Consider the following 14,233-nt stretch of genomic DNA (forward strand, 5'->3'; position numbering starts at 1 on the left):
ACACGTACACACAAACCATTAAAAAAAAAAAACAAACTGCAAGCTGCAAGTGCCAGGTCTGAGAATTCCTAGCAAGCCTCAATTTGGCCTCCTTTTGCATATGCATTACAACACAATCTTTAATTACCTGATTGCCTACTTTTTCATGAGACCTTGTCTCATTTAATGCCCAGAATAAATGATTTTAACTACCAAAAAAATTACTCAAGACTTTGTTTTTCCCTCACTGCTCAAAGTGTAATTCCATGCCTTAGTTCCCACACACTATTCAAGCCCTCCTCTCTGGACAGACATTATTTTCTTCCTGAGCTCTTCTATGGTGCTCATCACTAAAGCATTTGAGAGCTTAGCAAACACTAATTTACTTTCATAGCATACCAGTGAAGGAGAGGTACCATTAACCTCATTTCACAGGTGGAGAACTAGAGCACGGAGAGATTATCATGAAAGGTATGCACCAATTTAAAGGTTGCAGCCTGAGATGCCTTACGGCTGAATTTTCAGAGTAGTTAGGCTTATATAATTTTTAATATATACAAACCATATTTCCCTTGGCATGCTACAGCAACTTGTGCCAGACATCTGCAAATTCAAGCTCTCACATCAGGGAAACGAGGGATGAGCCCCGACGGGACAGGTGGTGGGAAGGCAGGTACAACACCACACCGGGACTTGGCACGGCCTCCTCCAAGCGCCGCAGCAAAAATGAGCAGGTAGTCCTTCATTACGGACTCATTAAAGAGGCCAAATTAAGGTTCTATAGGCACCCTTAGTTCTACTGCCTTTTAAATTTGGAGTACATGCCCTCAGAACTGCAGTAGTCTTGCACACCGATTTCTGTATAATTTCCTGGGTTTCAGAGGGAAACTAGAAAATACACTGAAAAAAATCAGTAGTGTTCAGGTGCCCGGGTCCTCAGCAGTCTGATCATCACAGACTCCTGCGCCCAGCCACAGCACTACCCCTGCTTTTTTCTGCTGAAAAACATTAAACAAAGTTGCCTAGTAATTTCTGCACATACGATGACTACCGAATTTGCCTTATACAAATAATATCTATGGTAAACAGGTGTTTATATTCATGCTGATGATTAATTATAGCTGCTGGCGTGCCCTACTGAAAAAAACACAGCAATCATTCAATAAATGTTTATAATCTCATCAGCGAGGGGCTTATATTGTTGTCTCTTTCTTCATTCCACTAATTGCTTTAAGTTTTCCATTGGAACTGAAGGCCAATATTAAAACTGACACCCCAGTAGTTGCTTTTACCTTTCTCTCTAAACTTAGTTCATAAAACCTGATGTTTCATTCGCTTCACAATATCCAAGGGGAAAAAATAATCACATCACTACATGTTCACGATGTAAACTGATGAAGTCATGATGAAAAACATGAACTTATACATCATTTCAGGAAGTAGGAAGTCAAGGTCTCTCTAAGTTTCATTGTTTGAACCTGAACATCATATATTATAGATATACTAAAATATAAAGGGTGCCCCATTCTCAAAAACACTGGAGGTACAACCTCATACCAGCAACCACTATAAGAGGAGGAAGACCTATAATGAATACATTTCGTGAGCAGGGACAATCAAGATCTTTAATAAATCAGTAAAGGATAGGACTGGAAAGTAAATGAAAGAAAAGTAGCACAGAAAATGTACGCTCATAATTGCTAGCAAGGAGAAGTGTTTACGCTTCATGCAAAGAATTAGGTAACTCAGGTCTCGTTATTTCAGTGGTTTATAATAAATAAGCTGGTTTCCCTCAAGTAACTCTAAAGCAATGTTTTACCATCCATGCTCTGTGCTGCCCCAGGAGTCTAAGGGCCACTTGTAGAAGAGCCACAAAGGGTCATTTAAAAAAGTAATCCTATTGCTAACAAACTTAAATTGGCTGTTGCACTGCTGCTTTAGGACAAAAAAAAAAATGTAAAATTTCTGTGGCATGTTTCACGGATAACGAAAATGTTTCACCAAAACTGGCACACGCCTGCCTGGTTACAAGAAACGCATTGCTCCAGTCCTGCAGGAAACCCCACAGCTTCGGGTGCCTCACTGACAGACTCTGCAGCTGGGTATCACGTTAGTAACATCACCATGTTACACCACCAATTTAATTACCTTTGAATTTATATAAACAACATAATGCGGCTAAAGCCACTATTCAAACAGCTTAAGCATCTACAAACACAAGCCCCATCCTGAGGTTTACATGTTTTTAACTAATAGAAAACAGGAAAGGAGTAAAATAAGATTTTAATGCATATTTCTTATGGGCTTGGAAGACCTAAATAATTTCATGGGATGCTCAAGAGCTGCTAACATTCTCCTTTTTATAACCCATTCTTACTGGTTTGCTATCTATAAAATGAGAATAATATGTAATTCTTCTCCACCTCTTGGGTTCTTCTAGAAAGGATACGTTCACTAACGACCATGACAAACAAGATAGTAGATAAACGGCGTCACCTCCAAAACACGCACATAGTTCATCAGAAGTCAAGCGACCCTTTGCAAGAGGATGGTTGTCATGAAATACAAAACTGCACTTGATGCAATGACCAACTGTTTAAAAAAAAACACAAACAAACAAACCAGAATCTAACACACATGAAGATGAAAAAGCAACAGAAACAGCATGAGGGTACAATGCCTTGATCTAAGGAGTGCCTGAAACACAACAGTCACTTGCTGCCACTTTTGTTTCATTCACAAATCTCTGAATGGGAAAGTTGATACAGTCTGTCACAGCAGTAAAGCTCACATACAGTCGTCCTATTTATCACCGTGCCTGGCTTGCAAACTGACAACTGGACAGTGGCCCTGTGATGTCAGAGTCTCTCTGGACATGGGCATCGCACCCCGTTCCTGATGAACTCGTGGTGTTGGGGTTATCCAGACCTCAGGAAAAAAGTGACTTATGGAAAACAGACAGAAATACTGAAGAACTGTAATACATTAATGAAAATCTTCAGGGTCCAACAATCATGAAACAGTCATTAAGGAGAAGGAAATAAGAAGCTTTAATAAAATTTAGTTATTTTTTAAAAAAGGTTATTTTTATTGTGTTTTCAAGGCCTGCCATATTCTCTGCTCAGGTTACCACGCCTTTTTTCTTGTAGCCTGCAGCAAATGTATTACCTTTAATTTCAACGAAAGCTGAGATTTTACCGTACTGACATGACAAGATCTGGGATGGGAGGAGAAGCCCCCCCACGCGCACACACACATCCAATTAAACTGCAGACTAGCAACACGCACTCTTTATAAAATGAAAAGCGGTTGTCCTGCATTCCTCACCCTTAAGATCAATTAACATCTCTGCAACCTGAGCTAGAGATAGTCAATGCCCTTGTCACCACATTACTCATAAAACCACTAACTCTTTTACAACCCCTATTAAATCTATGAGACTGCTGCAAACAAGAACTATTTGTACCAATTTACGAAATGGAGAAAATCTTGACAAGAACAATGCTGCTACCAACCACAGCATTAAGAAGCCATAGGCATATCACTTCCCTTGGTGCTTTGTCTTGGTGCTATTTCAGTAGCAAGTTTCTTCTATCAATATTTAACACAGCTTTAAAGCCACCCAGGTTATGAAATGCAAAGACATTTGTTAGTGAGATTTTGGCAGCTGAGGGAGTTTCTGTACCATAACATTGAGTCGTGTTGGAGAATAATGCCCAAGTGGAGTTTTTCTGCTGACATCATCCCAAATAGCATATCATATATCCAATATTCATTTTAACTAATTATTCCCAAACTTCAGTCAACAAAGAGGACATCTTCAACTTGGTGTTATACAAAACTTTCAGTTTTTCCTCCTTCGCTTTCCAATGATGACACAGGGAGAGAGATGGGACAATGAATGGAAAGAAGGGAAAGATCATCACATGCATTTTGGAGGCAAATTCAAAGAGGTTGATTGTCCTAAAAGTGAGGAACCAGACGATTCTCACACAAGGATTGTGGAAGAATTAATAAAGGGCATCACAGAGAAAAACAATACAAGACTTTACTGCAGATACACTATGGCAGACTACTTTGTCTAAAATATCAATGTGCTTGTCAAATAATATATACTAGGCCTTGACAAAGGATAGAAGAAAATTATTTGTGGGACTCTGAGTGACTAAATGGAACATTTTAAGGTCAGGGCTAAAAAAATGGGACATTTTGGGTGAGTGGGAGTTTACTAGTAGAATTCTTTAAACATTGTTCTTTGGGATCATTCTTTAATATTTTCACTGCATCAACACAGAAAATAAAACTTTTATGCCAATGGAGTATGCTGCTCACATCATGTTGGGAGGAACAACATAAGAAGAAGAAGAACCACCAATGAAAACAGTCTCAGGAAGAGATGGATGACAGAAACCAGAAGTAACATAAATAAGACAAAATTTAACAGTGAGTATTCACAGCAATGCCCTCTGGACCCGCATGGGCAGATCGTGACAACCACATTTTGTGCGACCTGCGAGGTTCCAAAATCGGTTGGAACAACCCCAAACCCTTCCAAGCGCTTTGCAAAATAAAAGACTTAGTGCTGAAATCAGATTGGGGTGGGGGAAGGAGGGAGGTTGTGTTTGTTTTGGCCAGAGGTGACTAAATGAGGCTGGGTCCCAAAACCACCTTCCTGCTCAAGACTAGGCTGAAACTCAAAGGTCTTGGCAAAACACCCTGACTTCAGTGAAAGGACCTATGTCATTTTGGGGAGCGTTCCAGGCAGCTCTGCTCCACAGCATTCCTGACATTCATTATCAGTCTTAGTAATAATATAACAAGGGCGCTTTTCATGCAAAGCCTCATTAAAAGGAACAGGTTCAATGCCAGTGCCATAATACTGCACAAGATAAATGTAATGCTTTTTAAAGCATTTTATGCAATAAGTACCAACTTGTCTGAGTAGGTTGGGTGACAATTTCATCACCCATTATGTTCACGCTGCAAAGTCTCACCGAAATGAGTATGACGCCTGCACTACTAGTGTCAACACGTGTTTGTGTACCAAAATTATTATTTAATTATTCTAGCATTCTGTAGCCCAGAAAGAGACTCTCCAGAAAGAGAGCTGATGTTGCATGTCAAAAAAGGCTATCCATTTAACTGAACCCAAATGGATGAAATGTCCAAGCAAAAAGACGTTTAACTCAAGAGTGGGGTCTCTTTTTTACCCAGGGAGCTTTGCATCTTCCTTTCATCCAGCTGTGTCCCAATATCACAGCTAATGTGGTCTTCCATGACAAAGCTTCAGAGGAGTAAAGACTATACCTAACAGCAGGAGCTACGATATCCCAATATCCAGGCACAGCTGGGCTGAGGACAAACTAAAGTCACCTTTTTCCTGTGATTCCCAGAGGCCTATTCTATTTTTGTTTTCTTTCTGTTTGATCCTTTGGTTGTTCTGATGTAGTTCCTGCATTTTTCCATTAATTCTGCCTCCATACAACACTCTAAGCAATACTATGAAGGGGGGGGGAGAGAGAGTAACAAGCTCATTAAGTGATTGGCTCAGACAATCTTCAAATGCACTAGCTAATTGTGTATATAACTCAAACGATGACGGAAGAGGGATGGATAACAATGAACGGAGAGGAAACTAAATCTAAAAAAGTTTCAAATCTGTTCAGTTGAATGAACAACAGGTCTTTGATTTCATTAGCACTGATACTCTGAGAATCATACTAATAAATAGGAATTTATTCTCAAGCTCACATTCTTCTAAGCATACGAATGCAGAAGGAATGGCTATTAAAGGCTCTGCAATTACTCTAAATTTGCACTGTAAACAGCATAACACCAGACCATAATTAAATTAAATATGAAACATTTCATTGTCCCCATTACATGAAATTAAATTTCAAGAAAGCATTTATAGTAGCACCAGCAGCATCTTTTCACATTTTGTACATTGCTTTAAGTAGCTACCACACCTATCCAACAAGAACAGTGACACATACAGCACATGGGAAGACCAGACAAAAGAGGCACTGGAGGAGCAATTGTGTTTGACGTGTTATCCCTATGACGACTCCATGGCTTGAATCTCCTATGACATGTTTGGTTTAAGTAACTGCAAGAAGTTGCAAGCTCCTTGTGCATTCAACTCCATAGGACTGTGCGCTGTTCTGACCATTCAGTCCGAATATTATGATCACTGTTGTAAACACCACTTCAAAACCTGACACACATTCATCCAGTCTGAAATACTTATGACCTCCACAGGCTGAAGTGTGTACTATCCTTTTATTTTCTAAGTAGAATAAAAGGAAAAACCTATTAGATATTTGGCTCAATCTTTATGCCTTACATTAAGTCAAGAGTTAATAATTTATTAATCAGCATTCAGGAAATCCTTATTACATGTGACAGTTTTTGGAGGAGTTTTGCTTTCTTATTTAAAAAACCTTCAATAACAACAATCAGCTAGGGAAATATTTTGACATCCTGCTTTGACACATTCCTTTGATTTACATATTAAAGGAAGAAAAAGTTACCTGCTTTCACAAACATGTATCATTTTAACATTTTTCAGTGCTAAGCAGACTTAAAATTTTTAGTTCTTGTGTAGAAGATTTTATAGTAATATGTTACCAGTTACAACTGTACTGCCCCCCAAAATAGGTCTTTTCTTATAAAAACTCAGTCTTAACAACATAGATGAATTATGAGATTATCAGCATAGTAAATTTTCTTTGAAATGGAAAGAGATGAAGATTGTATTAAGTAGAAACCCAGTAAACAACCAAACACTCTACATTAGTTTACTTTTGGAGATAGGCAAGCGTGGTGCACTGGTTTTTTGGGAGAAAACCAAGAGGAAAAAATCTCTTGCTTCCTAATTTTCAACAGGATAGCAGTACTCCGGTGCTGTAAAGCGCAATCACATTCATCGCTTTCTCTTAAAACAAATGTAAGGTTCTTATAATTTATTTCAGCAAAATGGAAATGAAGCCAAATGATGCAAAAAGATACCGACAGCTACTCACACATGCTGCTGATATCATGTTGGGAGGAACAACGTAAGAAGAAGAAGAACCACCAATGAAAACAGAGTCTCTTTCAGGAAGAGATGGATGACAGAAACCAGAAGTAACATAAATAAGACAAAATTTAACAGTGAGTGTTCACAGCAATGCCCTCTGGACCTGCATGGGCAGATCGTGACAACCACATCTTGTGCGACCTGCGAGGTTCCAAAATCGGTTGGAACAACCCCAAACCCTTCCAAGCGCTTTGCAAAATAAAAGACTTAGTGCTGAAATCAGATTGGGGTGGGGGAAGGAGAGGGGTTGTGTACAGAACAACAAAAAAAGTGCATCAAACTTCAGCTGCTCAACAAAAGGCACAGCTTCACTGCAAAGCTCCCAAACCACTGGTCAGAACAGCAGAAACCTTTTGAAAAGTTTATTTCTGTGCATGACTGGTTCTACTGCTAGCACCTCGCCCTGACAGCGCTGCAGAATACCCCAGGCAGGGGCTGAGCGTGGCTTCCCTCCCACCGTCCCCGCAGGCACCTCTGGGCACATCCCCTCCTCCAGCAGATGCCCAAGGCAGACCTGCAGCTCTGAAGCCTGACAGGTACAGGGGACAAACCCTAACAAGCTGCAGGAAACAGCTCACAGTTTGCACAGGGACTTCCGAGCAGGCGGTTTATTTTGGTTTCGGGTGAGCTGCTGCTGTCACGTGAGCACAAGCAAACAAAACCCACCACTTAATTCTTCATGAGCGGTCCTGCACCTGCAGCAAGGAAGCAGCCCACGTGAGTTACTCGCTACTGAAAAGACCAGGTCACGGCGGAGGCTCAGAGGACTGACTCTCCCTCAGCAACAAACATTAATCATCAACTCCAACTTACAAATGAGTGATCACTGCCTTTATAGCACTTTAAAAATATCCACTGTGCGGCTTTCCAAAGGCATTATACAAGGGCTCCTTCCACCCTATCGCTTCTCAACACAAAGTGTTTTAACAAAAGGTTTCCAGCAGTCAGACTCAATTAACTGCACCTGAAATCGTAACCTGGTTTGCAGACAGACCCCGCTTACTTTGAGAGCTGCCGTGCCACTTCAGCTGCTTTGTATTGTTCACCAGCAGTCACAGCCAGATAAAGCCCTAACAGGAACCGACGTTTCAATACTTGCATGAGGCTCAGATTCTAGCAAGCAAGAAATACTGTTTGTGGTTTTGGGGTTAAGAGTTTTTTAAAATCTTAGAAGCATAGCATTTATCAGTCAAAGGAAAATGAGGTTATGCAAAATACTTACTTCGAAAATGCTCTGAGGCATAATAGTAGACATCCTCGTAGCCCTCGTGGTAATCCTCCTCTGGTCGGTACTTTTTGCCTTTTCTTCTTCTCGATCTTCTTATCTGCTTGACGAAGCCCAAAAAGCGCTCCATCTCCTTCCTCCACAGCACCAGCCAGCAGCCCCCTTTGCCCTCTGCTTCACAAAGAGCTGTCCCAGCATGAATCAACCGCAAGCACCCGAGCAAAGCTGCAGCCTCCGACCAGCCGCTCTGGTACCATTAAAAAACCCCTCCCTTATCTCAGCTGTGACTAGGAAGCATATTGTTTTCCCTTTAAAAAAAAAGGAGGGGTGGACGGGGGTGGACTTTATCAAATCTACTGACTAGAATATTTCAACATGAAAATAGACAAAGGAGGAAAATATTGAAGCAAAAGGAGAAAGTCAGGATTTCAAGTGGTTATTAAACAGCAGAGGACAAAGTTGAAGAGACCTGCCTGCCAGTGAGGGGAAGCCCAGCACTGAGAGCTCCCTGTCCTGTGTCTCCATCATTTGAAGAGGGGCTGGGAGGCGGGGATAGATGTTAGTCAATGGACTGAACCATATCTCAAGGCAAAACAGGTTTTCATTTGCTAGTTAAACACTGCCCTCGTATTTACCCGGGAACAGGCTCAGGAGTCCATTTGATTTCATTTGTTGCAAGAAGAGGAAACACGTCGATCCATTTCTGGCATCGCATATGTTGGATGTATAAATAGCAAAGTGGTTTAATCCATACACACAGCCCACTCACCGGCAAGTGTGCTGAATGTGTTAATTGGAGCTGCAGGGAGAAAGCTTGGCAGCTGTTAAAAAATGACACATATACCCACTGGGCATTAGTGTATTCTAATCACTGCTAGATCTAAACATTAAAAGGCACTCCACAGACAGGTCTCCTATAGAGCTGGCCAGGCTAGATGGTAATAAGCAAACAAAGGAAGCGACATCACAAGCACACCACGACAATACTTGTTTAAAATCCCAGCAGAGTTTTAAAAACTTTAAAATTAAGGTATGGCAGACTATCCTTTGCACAGGATGACAGGAGCAAAAAGCCTGAAAAGGCGCTGGCTCTTTTCTCTTGCTGCGTGCCTGAATCCCACACGCATTCCCTAAGATAAGGCTGGAATTTCATCCGTGTTTCTGATGAAGTTTCCCTCCCGCACAAGAACAAAAGCAGTATCTGCTCGAATCCTATCACGTTGACATCTGCCACGGGGGTTTTTTTTTTGTAACCTCACTCCCACGAGCCAAGTGAGGTCTCTAGTCCAGCAGGACCTCCCCTGTCTGCTGGCACAAGTTGGCGATCAATCAGTCGCCTCAGTCAAACCACGTGCTGAACATGGTCACCTGCACACATGCTTGCAGGAGATACCATTTTGCACCTATGAGCATGAGGAAGTCAGAGTCTTCCTGTAAAACTGATTTTACAGGATCACCACTTGGAAAATGAAGAGCGGGCAGAGGTGGGATTAGTTTCTGGTGAGACACTTCAGTGAGTCATTATTTTGCAAAGAGCAAACCAGGGCAGTTCTTTTAAAAGAAGCGTAAAAGAAGAAGTAAAGCAAAATCCAGGATTGCAATTTATCATTGTTTCAACAGCAGTATGCTGAGATTGATCAGAATTGAGTTGGGATTTTCTGGTTTTGAAACATGTAAAACTTTCTAGTAGAGGTCAGCTAGACCTGCTATCTGAGGGCCCTAAAACAAACACACGCTGAAAGCAGGCACTGGAACTCTTCTGGGCTTGTTCCAGCTTCCCAGGTATTTTAAAACAGTATTGTCACAAAACCACACCCGTTTTATCCATAAAAGCTCAAAAAACCCTGGATGCACCTACCAAGCTCCCCACAGGAATACAAACTCATCCTCCTTGACCCTACCAGCCCCTGCTTTTCCACTGTGAAAATGCAGCCTCTGTCGCTAGCTGATGAACACCCCAAGGGCACTACCAGAATTACTTTTAGTGTAACTTCTATAAGGAGGTTGTGTTTTATTACAAGTCTGTTTTTATCACACAGCTTTCAGCTTTCAAAGGGTAAAGACCTTAGAGGAATATTACAGGCATATTACCAAAAATAAAAAAGCCAATAAAACTTTTTATATGGATCTTTAAGAAGGGATCACTGTATGTTCTGCAGGTTTCAATTCACGTGTCTTTTCTGTGCTCTGTCACCAAGCAGCAAAAACATGACATTAGTATCATGAAACATGAAAACCAAACAAAGACTTAGCCTACAGTAGAGGCAGCACCTTCTCTTTTCAGAGAGGGAAATGTTGTTTTGATGCTATATTTGCTCCTGTAGAGTGCTTTCCCTGACAGATGTGCAAAAAGTTATTTGTAGGTGTCAGAAACGTTAATCTTGAAGACAGCCATCACTGTTCCATAAAGTTAAATTATAAAGTTCAATTCAAAATGATACAGCTACTTTTTAAAAAGGAGAAAATGTAAAACTTTCTCACTTTTAAACTGCCCTCTAAATGAGAGCTGAAAACTGAAATCGAGCAGACACTTGGCTTTCATCAAGTAAATACACCCTTCTCGAGCACCACTGTTGCTAAACACGTTGCTGCAACAGTAGCTTCTGCTGGAGAAGCGGCTTCCCGGTCCACAGTGCACCCCAGGGAGACTTCCGTCCTTTCCGTAACAAGACCAACACAGCAAATAAGCAGACAAGGGAGCAACCAAATTATCTCAGCTAGCACAGTAAGCACCAGATGTATTACACCGACTGCCTGACCATTTTCTAGGGAGAACCAATCTAAATTTGGGCAAATTTTGAGCTTTGGAAAGCATGTCATTACCTTGCGCAATGGACCTTCCGTTCTCTTCCTCGTGCTCATGAAGTGCATCGCCCAGGTGCATCACATACGTATACGGCTAATTTAGTAAAGCAGAAAAAACGCACTAAACTGTATTATTGATCAGTGCTCAAGGTAATGACTCCCACATATCTTGTGTGTAATACATGAAGGGGTTGAGGGGGAGCACTAACACTCCTCAGATAAGCACAGCAGGTTCAAGCTCTGCTGCTCTTCACTGTATCCCACCAACTACTACTGTCTACAAAGACAGGCTCCATCTCCCACACCGAAGATGCAGAAGGTGCAGAAGCAGGCGTTGCCCACAGTTTCTAACACACAAGCTCACAGTCTTGCCAGCACGTAAATTATACACCTGTTTCCTTTTGCACGAATGCAAACAGCAGAGACAAACAATTTCAGCTTTTTTTTTTTTTTTAACCTAGAACAAGCTGAGCTTCTGATAGGATTTTCCCTGCCCTAAAATATTCTGGTATTCAGGGCAATTTAAAGAGAAGAAAATACCTTAACGGAGGGCAATGTTGTTATATATTAATAGGAGTCAGAGTATTAAGTGTTTTATTATACTATAAAGATTTCTGAACAGAACTTACATTTCATATGCATTACATACTACCTCTACTGCTTTGCTGAGAACACTGGAGACATTCATTAGCTACTCCTCATGCCATACCTGTAAATATTTTATCATAGTCCTACTTTCAAACATATAAACAGAGAATTCAGTTTCACAAACACAGTTTACTGTAGTTAAAAAAAAAAAACCCAAACAGTTAACTACTGCTCTCCCCATTGCTCAGGATTCACCCTTCTGCAGCTTCTTCTGGTGAACAACTCATTCCTTCATGGAAATGAACACGGCTATTGCAACCTTCTGCTTGAAAAGGAATAAAAAAACAGAAACATAATAGATGCATACCCACAGTTCCAGAAAGGCATATTGATTTTATGGGAGGAGCAGAGAAAGAAACAAACACTGGCTTTCAAATTTTTAAAGCGTAAAACATCAGAGATGACAGAAAGTTTCATCCCTTAATGACAAAGAGAATAGGATAATTATGCCCAGAGGGCATAAAATTAGGTGTCAGTTGATATTCTGAAGCTCTATCTGAACTAGAATTTGGGGAATCAATTTTCTGGTGTTATAATACCACAACAGAAGTTACAATGTAGATATGTCTCAAGCGCTTTGGCTCATCCTTTCTCCGTGAATACAGCTACTGCAATCAAACCAAGTGCTTTCCAAGGTGGCTTCCTTAGAAGAAGCAAGGATTGTCATGCTGTCTCCAGCATGATTTGCAGAAGAAAAATTTTGCCAACTGACACCAATTAGGTAATATTTACATTCTCCATTCTGACAACTAATTTGTTTACGTTAAGAAGAAGCTCCATCAAACCGGATCTGTCTCAGGTCCGTGACTTCTTGGAAAAGACTTCATGGCAGTAATAAAACAAATACACTGTTAAGACACTGTCCTTTTCAAATAATTAAGCTGAGGCATAAAAATGCTCCTGCAGCCATGGACAATTCTCTAGAAGATATTTAAGCATTTAAGCTTTAACTTGCCTTTCTATCCATAGCAAAGATTAGGTTTCTCACCTTGTAAAATATCTGAATTTAACTTTTTACTTGCACAAAATTATCTAGGTTATCTAGGCAAACTTTCATAGGGGACATAACTATTTTCTACAGCACTTTTTCCAGTATTTGGGGAAAGCGGTAGGAAAAACATTTTGGTATCCATGGATAAGGCTCTAAGGTAGTAAATATTTAACAAGGATTTCCATTTGAGTGGGCTTGCAAACATGATGCTTTGAAATCTGAGCCTGTGTATGAAGAAAGCCTCTCTAACGTTTTGTATCATAAATACAGAATGGAACTGGCCCCAAATATTAACAGTTCTAAGCAGGTATTTTGCATCCTGTTCATTGTCATGTTTCAGTGTTTAAAAGAAAAAACTTTTAGATGGAAGAACCCTCCTGTGTCTCCCTCTGCTTCTCCGAGCAGCCCCTAAAAGCCTTCTGCTGAGGGAAGGAACGCTCCCACTGGGAGGCAACCATGCAAGACAGCACACAACGGCACCCACAGAGACCTACCTGCTTCAGGTTACTCCCTTGGGAAAAACCCCACAAAATTATAAATGCACAATACAAAAATTAAGATGACTATAAACAGTTCTTGGAGATCGGCTGAACACAGAAAATAGTTCTTTTCCCTCCTCCCTCAAGCCCCTAACCATAAAGATACCACAAACCTCAAAAGGGAAGAACAGACCGTTTCTTCTCCGCCTCTTTCAACTGAGGGATGTCTTTGATAACCTGCTGTCATCGTTTCTGGAGACCAGCAGTAACAGACAAAGGAACTATTCCCCTTATTCATCTTACAGCATCATCTTGCCTGACCTTCTAGTTTTTCAAGAACAGATGTTTGTTTACATGCCGTAATTGCTCATGTCAAGGCTGCAATTTTCCACTCAAAATTTGCCCTAAAAATCTTGGTGTAAAATGTGAGCTTATCTATTTGAAAATTATCAAATGCCTGTAATTTGCAATCTATTAAGCACTGTGAGAACATATGGTCCATATATGCAGAAGCAGTGCCATGTACAACGTCAATATTGTGTGTGAGGAGAAACTAGCAGCCCACCACCCCCCTGACGTACCACAGTACCGCCTGAAACCCCTCGGTCTGAAGCAAAATTCTGAACACAAGTTCTGTGCTCCTCCTAAAGATGCCTGGAGAGACCGTTGAAAGCATGGGACATACTAAATATTATACTGCACATCTCTCTCATTTGACAATAGGAAAAAAAATGCAGAATAACCAGTGCACTATCTCTGGAACATTGCTGCATGAGAACTGGATGGTGATAAAATACTGCTCATCCACTACCGTTATTTTTAAAATCTGATACTTTTAATAAACTGTTAAATTACCAGTTTGCTCTGATTTTAATGCATTACACTCAGTTTCACAAGTCATTCATACATTCTTGTTATTCGTTGCTCACATACCATCATGGACTATTGTTTCCTTCTGCTCCTGAATTGAAGAATGCAAGACTTAAGAGCTGGAGTTCAGCTTTTCTGTCACCTAGTTGTAAATT

The 14,233-nt window shown here is 40.7% G+C and overlaps 1 protein-coding gene across 6 annotated transcripts in view; it reads right to left on the bottom strand.

The window, feature by feature from the left end:
- GRIP1 (glutamate receptor interacting protein 1) overlaps positions 1-14,233 on the bottom strand; it is a 341,605-nt gene that overhangs the window by 230,709 nt on the left and 96,663 nt on the right. For 4 of the 6 annotated variants that reach the window (XM_076332386.1, XM_076332385.1, XM_076332383.1 and 1 more), the window contains exon 1: positions 8,283-8,640. The exons of 1 other annotated variant lie outside the window; for it this stretch is intronic. In XM_076332386.1, coding sequence (XP_076188501.1) covers positions 8,283-8,415 — 133 coding nt within the window. In that variant the 5' untranslated portion in view covers positions 8,416-8,640. Of the gene's footprint in view, positions 1-8,282; positions 8,642-14,233 lie in introns of those variants that run through there. One more of the 6 variants, XM_076332382.1, reaches the window with a different exon arrangement.

Source organism: Aptenodytes patagonicus, chromosome 1 (assembly GCF_965638725.1).
Source record: "Aptenodytes patagonicus chromosome 1, bAptPat1.pri.cur, whole genome shotgun sequence".
Taxonomy (NCBI): Eukaryota; Metazoa; Chordata; class Aves; order Sphenisciformes; family Spheniscidae; genus Aptenodytes; species Aptenodytes patagonicus.